We start from the raw sequence: 14,433 nt of genomic DNA, 5'->3' as shown, positions 1-14,433 counted from the left end.
AGCAGGCAAAGTAGCACATGGAGCCCCTGTGCAGGGGGCTTCCCCAAAGCTGGGGAAGAGAACTACCAACTTAAATTCAACAGAATCATAGAAATGTTCAAGTTGAAAGGGACCTTTAAAAGTCACCTAGTCCAAATGAACAGGGATGCCTACGCTACATGGGGTTGCTTACAGCCTCGTCCAGCCTGACCTTGAATGTCTCCTGGGACAGGTGGTCATTGGTGGTCCACTCTGTGAACCATCATGTTCCTAGATCCTCATAAAAGAAACCAGAAGCAGGCTCCAAAAAGTCTGTGAAAGGTTCCTGATATTCAGAGGTACTCAATGAGCACTGGGCTCTAGGGTCGCCATCAGGCTACATCTTTCTTGATCTTGGCTTGAGAGTACAATAAGTGCAGTCAGAACATTGAAATACAGGATGTTTGATTCATGAATTATTTATTCATTTATTTATAATCTGATTTGGGCCAGAAAGTGTGATGATTCAGGAATACAATGGACTTCCACAGATTTGTGGGTAAACACCAGTAAGCCTAGGACCAAGACTCACACAGGACTTCTACTAACAGAACCCAAGAAATGGTGTTGGTTGCAGAGGACAGTGCAGGAATGCAGTTAGACAATACTTAATTAGATACAACACTAGTTCTTTAACATTGCTGAAGAAAACTGCACACATCAGAAATTGGTTATCTTACTCTAGAAGAGAATAAAAGATGAAAATGAATATTGAACCTGAAGCTCTAAATCAAACCAAATGCATTCAGGAGCAATCTTCAACATATTTAAGGAAGAGATGAAGAAAAACTGAGCAGTGTAGAAACTGAAACCTTTGTTCCTGTCAAAAACAAAACAATACAAAACAAAGCAACCACAAAAACAATGTAGCAGAGCATTAAGTTTCAGGCTCTTTCCTTAATGACCAAGGACTTCTGTGCTGTAACTGCAAAGTGACACTTCAATTACTCAAACTGTCAAAACCTTTCTTGTCACAAAATTTTACCTGCAATTCTTATTTATGCAATGGAATGCCTCAAGGCCAGATAACTGGCACGCTCCTCTGTATTTCTCAAAAAGTTAATGTGTTTCTAGGTGTACTCTAGCATGGGACTGCAAGCTTAAGAATAGCTGCTGTTGTTCTTATGTAGAAAGCATATAAGCAAATTTATTGTTTTCCATCCTTTCTGAAGCGTCCCAGAACAAGCCAGTTTCTATTACGTTTTGCAAATTATGCTTCAGATCAGCTATGGTATCTTTTTAGCACCACTTCCTCTTGGCCCAATTTTTACAAACACATAGCTACCACGTACAACTCCCTCTTTTACAGTTTCCAGACTTGATTTTGAATTTGGGCTTGTGAAAAAAGTAACAAATGTCAGATTCTGTACATTCTTCTTCCTTAGATGTTTTCAAGACTGGAGAAAGCCCTGAGCAACTTGTTCTGATGCCACAGTTGACCCTGAAACTTCACTAGTATACTTCCAATTTGAATTATCCTATGCATTCGTCAGTTTCCAGTCGATACTCTGAGTAGAATCAGAGTAAAATGGATGCAAAAATTTTAACTTGATAAAAAAAAAAAGAGCTGCACAGCATTGTGACATCATACCAGTAAAGAGTTTTGCAACATTCCTCTTTTCAGACGATGATTAAAAGTGTATATCTACCACCAAATCAACTTTGTGGTGCTACAGGAATAAGATACAGCAAAAAAGCCAGAGTTCATCTTCAGATTTATCTTTTCCTGCAATAGAATTGCTGAGAGTTATTAAGAACTCTGAAAATTTATCAGGTGTCATTTAGTCACCACTTCTGTTAAAATCATTTATCTGTGTCAGCCCTCAGAAAAATATGCAAAATAAAAAAAAAAAAATCCGGAAAACAAGGTCACCAACTGCTATGTAGCATACAGCAAGTGGCCACATCCCACAAGCTCAAGTCATTCAAAGATCAGAAACTCACTCTGGTGGCCACGGTTTCTGCAGGGTAATTCTTTTCCTGCCTTCATATTTGTTAGTAAAAGATGAAAAAAAGTCAAGTGACTGAAGTGAGATTAATCTCAGTCTAGAGACTGGGAAAGAAAACAAAAACTATTCAGAATAAAACCCAAAACATGCTCCTATTGTGATCATACAGTCACTATATCTCAGTGCACAATAATCAGATTCCTATTGCACTATTACTAAAAGCACTGATAAGTTCTTTTTTGCTTTGTTTGAACTTATCTTGGTAAGCCAAAGGTCTGGAGCAATTGAGGCTGCATCCAGCTGTACTGTTACCATAAACAACTGACCAGCCCCTCGGGCTACTTCAATGCTAACTGAAATCAATACCTGGGAGCAGAATGGCATAGAGAACCTACAGAACTCCAACGTCATCCAGACTGAAAAAGAGAAAGACCGTGTTTCCCTAAAGCATTTATTGTGCTCTAAAGATCACTTTCATCCAGCTCTAAAATGGATTTTCTAAGTGTCTCTTGAAATGCAAAATAGCTAGGAGGCCAAAAATGCATACCCTCTATCTTGAAAAGAAAATTAAAATTGAAATAAAAAAAAAATTGCATTCCAATACCCTTTAACTCAAGCTTGGTAATAAACCATATACTAATGAAGCCAACTCCAGATTACCAGGACGTCTTATGCTCAGAAATAATGCAGAAGCCTGGAAACATTCTGCCCGGCACAGCCATCCATCTGTTCTGTGATCCTGGTTCATGTGAATGCATCACAAGGATGCCTTGATCTTTCTGAATACAGCTTCAGATCACACAACCTCCTCTCAATTGCCTCCAAATAATTATTCTCATGCCCATTTTTTGGCTAGCAACAACTACAACCTCTCACATGAAGCAACAGCAACTACCAGCCATAAAGAAGAAATTGGTGAAGAAGCCCAATATACTTCATGTGACTTTTCTCAATCCAGCCTCTGGAGAGGAGAATCTGTTCTCAGCTTCCTATTCCTCCCCCTCACTACAAATGCCAGCTGTTTAGACAGCTCTAGTTTCAGAGTTTCAGAGCAGTAAGAATTGATCTAAATACTGGAATGGTTTATAGAGCCAAGCTCAATGCAGTCATTGACAATAACAAGTCTTTTTTTCCTCACGTTTTTTCCACAAGCTCTTGGGCTCATTATTACAAGCTAACAGTTCTGCTTTAATCTGTCCTCAGGAGAAGGTTCTGCTCACTAATTTCTCTTCCTTTTTTCTGCTTTTCAATACTACTTAGGAGTACAGCATCAACAAACATACTGGCCACAGACAGCACACATGACAAAATCCCAAAACCATCTCAAATAGAACCCCTTACATTTTACAAATTATGTAAGTTTCATTTACTAAGCACATGCTTCAGTATTTACAACTTTTTTCATGGAAATAATGAGAATAATATAAACAACAACAACACAGCATTAAGATTACATTCTATAAAATGAGTTAAGGTACAACCAGTTGAATACTTTTTTAATAAAAGGGCATTTATTTGCAAAGTACTCTACTGCAGTAGCAGCCACAGTGCTACCTGCAAGTCCACTCCTGTGGCAAGAGATGTCATATATGTATATGTATTACAGCTCTGCTATGATTTTGTATGAATGGAAATACTACAATTTCACATATAAGGAGACAGAATATGAAACTGCTACCTTGGAGTTTCATGAGAAAGAAGCGGAATCCTAGGAGAATGAAGATATTCCAGGTTTTGTGATGGCTTATCCTGCTGCTGCTCAGAACAGTACTGGGTCAAGTCCAGCCCAAATACATATGGGAAAGCAGTCGGGAGTTGCTATGGTTCCAATCATTATGGCAAGGTAATGAAACAAATTCAGTGCATAAACAGACATTCCAACTTTAGTTAACGGACAAGATGATTCATTGTTATAATATGGCAAAGCTAAATGGAAAGACAAAGGCAGAGACACTAAACTGAGGACTAACACTGGAAACTTCCAGATGTGAGTATAAAATGCCCCTGAGCCAGGGTTACTCAAAATATGAAATACTTCAGAATGTACTAAAACGAGATAGATTCTAAAGTTCTGTCAGAGTAATCATTTCATCTAGCTCACAATTTAAACTATGAGATTCAAATTATCACGTGAGTGATTTCTTTCCCATTTTAAAGCACACTTTGTATTTCCCAGTAAAGTGATTTGTGACCTATGTCTGATTAAAACTCTCCAAATCTTCTTTAAAAAGAGCTCAGGGAAAAATAAAATAAAATAAAATAAAATGGTTATGGATGGAGAGGAAGTCTTTGGTTCCTTAACTATATTTTCTGCACAAAAATCAGACTTAAATGATCATCATAAAATTGTACTTTCACTCCTCTAGGTTCTAGACAGCAAGCTTGTCATTCTATTGTAAGCTCAGATTTTGAATAATCTATGGCTTTGTAGTTATGGTTTCTTATTTATAATTGTATAAGTTGCAGTGTTAAGGTTTTATTAGCATCATAAACAAATTCTTCCATGAACAAGGGGAAAAAATGGTACATACAGTCACGTAACAGGTATTTACAGATTTTATCATGCACATTTCTGGCAAGAAAAATATTGCCTCTTTCTTTTTTTTTTTTAATACAATGTCAGAGTGAACTAATTTGAAAAATACTGCAGAAGCAAAAACATTTTTCAAGTATCAAAATATAGCATTTGAGTTACTGAGGACCCCAAGCTTCATTGAAGAAAAGGAAAACACACAATGGAAAAAAACATAGCATTGAATATTTTGGGTTAGAAGGAGCCTTAAAGACCACCTAGTTGCAAATGCCCTGCTGTGGGCAGGGACACCTCCCACTAGATCAGGTTGCCCAAAGCCCAGTCCAACCTGGCCTTGAACATTTTCAGGGATGGGGACATCCACAGCTTGTCTGGGTAATCTGTTCTATTGCTTCACACCCTCACAGTAAAGAATTTCCTCCCTAAATCAGATCTGAATCTATTCTCTTTAAATCTAATGATATTACCCCTTGTCATATCATTACATGCCCTTGTAAAAAGTCTCTTCCCATCAGACAACACACTCAAGTCATCTTCCTTGGGGATGTTCTTAATTCCATTTTCCACCCGGCTGGTATTTGTGTTTGGAACGTCCCTGACACAGATGCAAAACCTTGCACTTGTCCTTGTTGAATTCCTAAGGTTCATACAAGCTCACCTTTCAAGTTTGTCAAGGACCCTCTGGATGGGATCCCTTCCTTCCAGCATGTTGACCACACCATACAGCTTAGTGTCATCTGCAAAACTGATGAAAGTGTACTCAAGCCTACTGTCCATGTTGATAACAAAGCTGTTAGATAGTATCAGTCCCTCCAGTCCCACTCAGCACTGGACATCAGATCTTTTGAGTGCGATCATCCAGCCAATTACTTATCCACCAAGTGGTCCATCCATCAAATTCATGTCTTTCCAGCTTAGAGAGAAGAATGTCATGTAGGACAAGAACATTATATGGGATAGTGTCAAATGCTTTGCACAAGTCCAGGTGGATTATGTCATTTGCTCTTCCCTCATCTGCCAATCCTGCAACCTTGCTGAAGGCCACCAAATTTGTCAGATAGAATTTGCCCTTAGTGTAGTTTTGCTTGTCACCAACCACTTCTTTATTTTCTAGGTGCCTCGGCATAGTTTTCAGGGGGATCTGCTTCACGGTCTTGCAGAATCTTTACATGCTCTCTGACTAATGTAACAAGATTCCAGAAGCAGCTATGGCATCTGAGTGTTAGGAGATCCAAACAGAAATAAATGTCAATGTTCATATTCTATGAATATGTGAGTAAAAATGGTTTAAAATTTAAAGTTTACCTGCAGATTTTTCCAGCTAGGCACAAAAAACAGGCTTACTTGATTTAAGAATTTCTGTTATGTTAAGCAGGCATATAACGCCTACATGAATTTCAGACATTTACTTTTACAAATACTACAATAAGCCACAGGCAAAAAGCAAGGTGTAGAGAGCTACGCCTCCAGCACAACAGAACATTTGGTTATGACTGCCTGAATACAACCAAGAACATTACTTCCCAGGAGACAGAGAAGGAAGAAAGAAGAAAGCTGACAGCACGTTGTGAATATTTCAGGAAAAATATGTGAAGATAAGACCACCTGAAATTGGAAAGCTTGTAAGACTCATTTCTCTGCTATCAATTGTAGAATTAGTCCTGTCCAGTGCAGTCACAGTCAGAAGCTGTTAGCATATGCATATATATCCAAAGACGTCCATTGGAGAAACCATGACTTGTAGCTTTCTTCCTCTTGTACCTTCATCCTCCCTATCTTTCACTGGTTCAACACAAAGAAGTCTAGTTCTTTAGAGCAATAATATGCTGGAGACATTCAAGGCCAGGTTGGATGTGGCCTTGGGCAGCCTGATCTAGTGCGTGGCAGCCCTGCTTATGGCAAGGGGGTTAAAACTGGCTGATCTTTAAGGTAGTTTCCAACCTAAGCCATTCTATGATTCTTACCTCGCTACAACATTTCTGTCGCTCTCAGAAGGAAATGACACCAAACAGAAGGGGCAACAATAGTTTATGACTTGTTTTGTGACAACTCTAGATAGGTTAAGGTAACAACTAGATGAAACAGGTGGGTAAAAAATGGTTTTGTTTTAATACAGATCACATTTTTTTACTGAGCCTACCTGGGCATGATTGAACATATTGGCACAACACCAAAGGATCATATTGTGCTGATTTAAACACAGAAAACTTCCATTCCCTAGACTTGGCACATGTTGTTAGCAATTAAAAATATATCTTTTATGAAGTAATTGCTGTCTAAGACCTCACTATACACATAGTCCTACACACACATTCAGCACTATTTATTTACTTTTCGCTGTCGTAATTGTTTTAGTACTAAGGACGCAGAACTACTGGCTTACTACAGAACTTTCACATAGCTTTAAATATGTATATAAAGTATTGCTTTCTCCTCAGCAGTTATTTTTGGTAGTGTCAGATAATGTAGACGCCTTTCTCTTTCACAGTTTTTAGTCACAAGACTTCCATACCTTCTCTTCAAGGGATGAGACGCCCAATACATATCAAAGTTTTGTTGAGTAGTACAGAAAAACACTATTTAATGTAAACTGTGGTTTTCACTATGCTACTATTTAACAACTTCTGCTTAGAGAGGATCTGTAGAACTCTGGCTGTAGCCATCCATCTGGGTTTTCAAGCTCTTGGGAGATTTTACAGGTAAGAGGCTATTGTTAATCAAACACCAAATAATTTTAAAACAGGCTTTTTACAAGATCACTAATGTATGTCATCTTACCATGATCTTGAACTTTTTGTGTTGACTTTTTTTTTTTTGCTGTCTAGACAAGTCCTACTTTAACATTGCTTTGCATTTTCCATAGTGTCATACCACGTAAAACAAGATATTCTGTACATGCAATCATAAAGAAAATTTCATGTTTGTCTTTTGTGTTTTTTAAAAATACAGAAAAGTCTCAGGTCACGATGCTGTAAATTTATGATTTGATTATGAAAAAGCATTGATTTACTTGCAACTGCTAAGATAAAGTTGTAATTAGTAAAGCACTCAATAAGCATGCTTGATCTCAAATAGCTCTACATCAAAATAAATCAACAGCTATATTTACTCTCATCAAAGGTGAGAAGAACATCAGAGCTGGTTAATACTTGTAACTCGATGCAGTCAAAGGCAGGCTTGCTCATATGTTCATAGCTCAGTGTGCCTGAAGCAGCCAGCCAGCTCTAGGTGATGACTGAGTAAATATATCTTAATCCTTAACCCTAATCTTAATACACTGAAATGTTGTGCTTGGTCTTCAGTTCGTGTCAACTATAACAGCATCGTTGAGATCCACAGAGCTATGCCACATTTTACTAATGCGGGTTGGCAGCCAACTGAAATGAGTTTTGCAGCAAAAAGAACAGGAAAGAACAGCTTTCCCCCCACATCCCCCTCCCCTAGAAATTGAATTATTTCATATCCCTGCTGCCTCCCTGTTCTGTCACAAAAATATGAATATTTCTTGGTCATTCTGATAATTGCGTACATGTAAGAATGAATGACAGGACAGTTAAAACTGCTTACAGCTCACATACCATAGTTTTACTTTTGGGTATATCCTACAACTCCTCCAATCTTCAGCTTAAACATTAAGTAAATTTTCCACTCCAATGCAAAGTGGTCTATTATTACCTGACAAATAAATAATATGCAAATAAATAAATAAATGCCTGGAATCCATTCTTGGAAAATAAAGTATTTCTAAAACTTTGAAATTTTAAGAAGCATATCAAAGTAATACTTCACTTCCCCGCCTTCACTTCTCCAAAAGATCTCACTGCAGTACACACAGTCAGCAGTAAGGACATACAGGCTAGTTTTGTTTCTACCTTACATCTGCAGCTCTTAACAGATAGTAAATGATCCTTCAAAAAAGTCTACCTTGCAAAGATAGCACAGCAGAAAGAGCGATTATCCTTAAATACTTTCCAAAAATAACTAGGATGCAAAATACACATGCTTCAGAGTCATTTTGCATTCCATGGTGTTACAGTAATTACTTCAATGAGAATTTATGATACTTTACAAAAACACTTTAACAAAGCAACAGACTAAAGCACACCACACCTTTTTGTTACTCTGAATCAGAACTGACTTACAAATCTCCCCAACCGAACTAATTTACAGTACAGCTACTTTCATGTTCTCATCAGGAAAGCACACCATCCGCTATAACTTAGCTATGACGGCAAAGTTTCTGGTAGGAAGAGTTTCCATTTGGCCTAATGCCTGCACCGCTCTGTTTGCAGGGTGCACTCTGGCTCTCCCCAGCTCAATGCCAGAGCTCCCGTTGGCTCCAGGACATCACGTTTCGGTCTCTGCAGTACCCACGATAACTGCTCTCAGAGGTGCCACCAACTCTTTCCTTTTTGTGATTCCCCACTATGTTCAGAAAGAGCAGCATAAAGATTTACAACCACAGGCCGCTATTTTTATTCCCTAGCTGGATAGTACCTCCTCTCCTGCACAGTCATTTCCTTCAGAGTTCTGGTGATAACCACCGACAAAACCTATGCTCGGACTTTTAGACTGTTTCTTTTTGAAAGAGGAGCAGTTCGGCAACTCCCGGCGCTGGGCAGCCCCCACGGACACCCCGGGGTTCGTCTTCGCACCAGCTCTGCTCCGACGGTGTCACCTCCAGGCGCCGGGACTCCGCGCTCCCCGCAGCGCTCCTGGCGGAGCCGTGCGCGTCGCGAAGGGCACGAAGTTCCTGCGGGAGTATAACGGCCAGCACGGCGGGCACAGCCTTTCAGGGTCGGGAGAGCTATGTAAGTGCTGCTCAGACCCGGCGATGAGCATCTCACTCTCCGAGGAACTGACGGGGGACGGGAGCAGGCAGGGCAAGTGTTTTTCACAGCGCCTCCCGAGCATTAAGACAAAACACGGGCATGCCAAGAAAGATTTCTAGGACTCTTCCCAGGTTCGCTACCGCTTGGCAGTCTGAAAGCGCCTTCCGCAACAATTAAAGAAGCCGCTGTCACAGCGACATGTGGAAACGCACGCAAACAGCGTTCCTCACCCCCCAACGCCCGCCGAGCCCGGGACGCGTCGTGGAGTTCGGGGCGCTCGCTGCCCTCGCACCGCGGCGAGGCAGGAGGAGCAGCAGCCCCCGTCCTGAACGCCACCAGCGGGCAGCGCGAGTCCCCTGCCAGACGCTCCCATCCCGCCCCGCAGAGACCCTTACCGTGCTGCTGCCGGGGCTTGCCGCCCGGCGCCTTCTCCTTCCTGCCGCTCCGCATCCGCCAGCACGCCGCCCCTCTGCCCAGCGCGCCGGCCATGCCGCGGGCGGGGCGGCCCAGCGCAGCGCAGGGCCCGGCGGGGACAGCGCGGGGCGGAGATGGGGCGCGGGACGCGGCGGAGTGGGGCGGGAGCAGCGCGGGGCCGGAGCAGCGCGGGGCCAGCGGTCCCGCCTCCCCCGGCCCGGCGTCAAGCAGCGGCTACGGGCAGCGCCGCCCGCGCCCCCCGCCCCGCTCCGCCCGCGGGGGCGCCGGGGCTGCCGGGGCTGGGCGGCTTTCCAGGCTTTCGGAATGACGGCGCTCATCGCAACCCACCCCCACCTCCCCAGCTCTGCCCGCCGGCAGTCCTCCCACAGCACCTTCCCCGAAAAACATGTGTACGTTACCTCCTGCCATCAAAATCACTGGTTCCGCACTCTCTCGACTCCGGCACGATGATTAACTCAACCTGAGATTCCCACCTCCCACACGCCTATGTGGGATGAGGCGGCAGCCTCCCGCCCCGCGTGCAACTCCTCGGTTCCGGGGATCCCGGAGGGAATCGCCCTCCCCTCACCCCGACGAGGCACTCGCGGCCCTTCCATAAGGGGCTGAGCGCGGTGCGGGGGCACAGTGCTCTCTGTTCTCACAGTCAGTCCAAATGATTCAAAAGTTGCGGGCACAGTGTTGAAATATTAACAATTTTACAGGCAAGAAAAAGTAGTTTAGAATGCTGCTTTAAGTCCCGAGGGTCTGGCAGTGCAGTGCAGAGTTCCATAAGTACAAATGATGCGTGCAACTCGTGCTTGCAATCTTGCTAATAAATCCACCCATGTGTCAAGTTATTGCAGCTACCGCTACAGCTCCGGAAAGGTATTCCACAGCCACTTTTTGATTTTTCATTCACACGTACCTATATGTCTTCATCACCCCATGAGGCATGGCACTCTGTCTGTAGGGATGTTTTGAAAGGCAGAGAGCTGGCATGCGGGATTTGCACTGATTCTTCTATTGGAAAGAGAAGAGCCTCCATCCTGTATCTCATCTTTGCTCCCCTAACGTCAAGAATCACAGAATCACAGAATTGTAGGGGTTGGAAGGGACCTCCAGAGATCATCGAGTCCAACCCCCCATAAGAAGCTTATGGAGAAAAACAACAAGGATTCTGATAGCCTGGTCTAGTGGTTAGCAACCCTGCCTGTGGCAGAGGGGTTGAAAATAGATGATCTTTGAGGTCTTTTTCTACCCCAGCCATTTTATGATTCTATGATTCATCAGTATTGTAACTTAAAATTTATTCTTTGGAGACTCAATCAAATTAAATCACTATTAAAAACTGAAAAAATAGAGACCTCCTCTTCAGCTTTGCAACTCCACCAGCCAAAGTGTAAAGGAGCCATAGTCTACGCAGTAAGAACACGGTTTTGTCCTCCAGCCTGAAGTTAAACTGTCTGCCTTATGCCCACCAGCTGCCCTTCTTGCCCTCTGCCCCACCTGCGGGCTACAGCCCTGACATGGGTCAAAGTCAGAGCAAGTGCACACTGCAATACAGAGGTTTCCATCAGTGCCAAGAGTGATTCATGCGAGCAAGGAACGCTGACCTTGACCTGATGTGTACACATGCAGCCTGTGGTGATGAATGTAACAGAATAAATGACTGGATATGAGTGCTTACTCCTTCTCATAGGGCTCTTCTTGCTCAGTTCTGTTGTGTTGTAACACAAGTAATAACTCATTTGCTTGCCCTCATAATATCATATTTAGAAAACTGCTATTCTTCTCTGCCTGAAGGCTCTGGAATAAATACACTCCCCAAACAATTGATTGTAATCAAATATATTTCTATCACTTGATTCAGTTTCTGTTATTATTGATAATGATTACACAAGTGGGCATTGTCTCACTGCTGCTGCACATCAGGGTGGTTTTTACAGCAAATATCTTTTGTTAGATGTACTTCTATAAATGTATTTACACAGGGGAGGGGGAGAGAAAAACAGAAGAAAATACATCTCCTTACACAAAGAGTGTGAAACTCCTACAGCGATTAGTTAAGATACAAATTAAGAATGGGGTATAAAATATTCTGTAGAGAGTACTCTTCTAATATGATATAAAATATATATAGCATATAAAACACAGAAGTAATTTGAAAAACTCCATAGTAGTTGGAGGCAGAATTAGTATTCCAGAACAGGTTTAATAAGTAGAAGAAATAAAAAACCCCGACCTGCTTACATTTAGAATCACAGAATCATAGAATGATTTGGGTTGGAAAGAACCTTAAAGATCATCCAGTTTTTGTGTTTTGTGCAGAGATTTTTTTTGCAGAAACTTCCACAAATGAAAAACAAACAAATAAACAAACAAAAGATATTCACAGTCCCTTCCTGGAAGACCTTTTTTTTTTTTTTTTTTTTTTCCGTGTTCAACATTTAATAACTTTCCTTATTAATTTATTTTTATCAAGGAAACATGAAAATCACGAGGGCCTTCTTAAATACTGTGCAGTGTAGCAGCTGTGATTTAAACGACTGTCACACTTATTCATCATAGGCAACTAAAGGCACAATAGAGAACATAAGCAGCAGCATCTGTTGAAAGGGAAAGGTACAGAAATCATAAAATGATAATACTGAAATGTTGTATGATACCTCTATGGCTCACACTTTCAGTCCCCGAGGGTAGCATCATAAATTGCATGCTAATGTTTGTTTGTCCTTGTGTTCCCAGCTCATCTAATGTTGAAGATGTACAACCATTTTGTTGAAGATGTACAACCATTTCTTTGTATTAACGTGGGTTTGTTTTCCCACTGGTGAAAAAAGTATTTGGATGCCATACCTCTCTGTTAAATGTATTCGTTGCAAAGATGCATTAAACAGACTGGAGATTTGAACACATAATCTAAACATTGCTTACATTGAGCTGGCTTGCACAGACCTTCACAAAAAGGAGTATTACCATGCTCACTTTTCTGCTGAGCCATTTGTTGTTTCATCTAAGAATAATATGGAAGAGTTCCCTACAGTGCTGTTTCTCAGTGCTGAAATTACTCCATTTGTTTCCTTTGGGAAGGAGAATAGAAAGTATCTCTCACATCTTCTTTCAGTCTGAGGCCATGACCCCAGATCTGAGAGCAGTAAGGTGTCACCTTGGTCAGCAGTAGCAACCCAGCTCTAACCTGGGAAACCCACCACAGTTCTGCCCCAGCTCATCTTCCAGCCCCAAACTTGCTGGCAACATGCTCATAAGTTTGCCATTAACAAGAATTCCTTCTTGCTGCCTTTTTGTACTGAAGATAAGTATGTTCTCCTTATGCATCCAAACAGAGAAGAGCTAGATGGGGCAGAAAAGCAGTTCATATAATGATACCAATTGCAGCACTGCTTCACATCTGTAGGGAATCTATGCCCTTCCAGGAGGTGCCTCCAGGTTATATGCTGGTGATTTTATACAATCCTGATAGAAAGAGGAATAACCACAGGCAGGATTTTGCTGGGCTAACTTACCTGCTTGCAGTCACTCTCCACACCTTTGTGCCAGTGCTGGGATAAGGCATTGCTATGGATCAGCCTGTGTGCTTGCTCTCTTCTCCTCATCCCCATGCTGCAGAAATCAGAAACGCAGTCATTAGCTTTGGTATCTGTCCAAGGATGGAGTTCATAAACATGAGGAGGATCAACTTTTCACACCAGTAGATAGTGATAGGACCAGGGAGGATGGTTTTAAACTAAAGGAAAGGAGATTTAGATTGGATGTCAGGGGGAAGTTTTTTACTGAGAAAGCAGAGACATGCTGAAACAGGTTGCCCAGAGACATTGCAATTGTCCCATTCCTAGAGGTTTTTAAGTCCAGGTCGGATGGGACCCTGGGCAATCTGATCCAATATTTGATCTGATGGTTGGCAACCCTGCCTATGGCAGTGGGCTGGAGCTTGATGATCCTTGAGGTTCCTTACAACCCACATTCTATGATTCTAGGAAGGCAAGACATAGAGCAAGGACCAGGCTATAACATCTTTTGCCTTGGGGACAACAGTGTGCAACCACAACTGCATGTTGCTCAGTACAATCCTCCTGAGTCTTGAATCTTTTACATGCACAGAACAGCAGTGCACACCCCGGCATCAAGTCCAGCAAAGGCAGCCATGATCCACACCAGCTCCAAAGCATGAGAGCCACTACTGGCTCTGGCTGTTTGAAGACGGCTTCAAGCCCAATCTCAACCAAGTCGTATCCCACACATCCTGTGCTCATAACTGCTTCATGAAGCTGCAGGTGGGTTTAGAGGGTAAGATACCCATCATAAAAGGGAATGTATAACAAAGTCAGGGTGTAATACTGAAAGTTTGACTGAAAATGCAGCCACTATAATTCTATTCTCAATAAAGCAGAAATAGTAACTTTTTTATCTACAAAGTTTAATTTTTAGGCTATATATTTGCAAAATTCAAATAACACTAGACTTCCCAGAATCTTCCTTCTTCTCCTACTCTTAAAAACTATGGAAAAGAAAATGTAACTGGGAGATAATGATGCACAGAAGCAACATTTCTGTTCTCTGTGCCTTTGTGTCTGTTCCTTCAGTTATTATGCCCAAGAGCGGGAAACTTGTTTTTCAGCTTGGAGAGCAAAGGGATGCATTTCCAATAGAGAGGACAGAAAATTCAAAT

The 14,433-nt window shown here is 41.9% G+C and overlaps 1 protein-coding gene across 1 annotated transcript in view; it reads right to left on the bottom strand.

Moving 5' to 3' along the window:
- The window catches only part of ZNF385D (zinc finger protein 385D), a 373,909-nt gene extending 364,088 nt beyond the window's left edge, over positions 1-9,821 (bottom strand). Inside the window, exon 1 of the mRNA XM_042889198.1 lies at positions 9,728-9,821. Coding sequence (XP_042745132.1) covers positions 9,728-9,821 — 94 coding nt within the window. The remainder of the gene's footprint in view (positions 1-9,727) is intronic.
- Between the last annotated feature and the right edge of the window lie 4,612 nt (positions 9,822-14,433).

Source organism: Lagopus leucura, unplaced genomic scaffold (assembly GCF_019238085.1).
Source record: "Lagopus leucura isolate 7727_CA_CO unplaced genomic scaffold, USGS_WTPT01 Super-Scaffold_100157, whole genome shotgun sequence".
NCBI classification, from domain to species: Eukaryota; Metazoa; Chordata; class Aves; order Galliformes; family Phasianidae; genus Lagopus; species Lagopus leucura.
The sequence above is the reverse complement of the archived record's forward strand: the minus strand, read 5'-3'. Positions and strand labels throughout refer to the sequence as shown.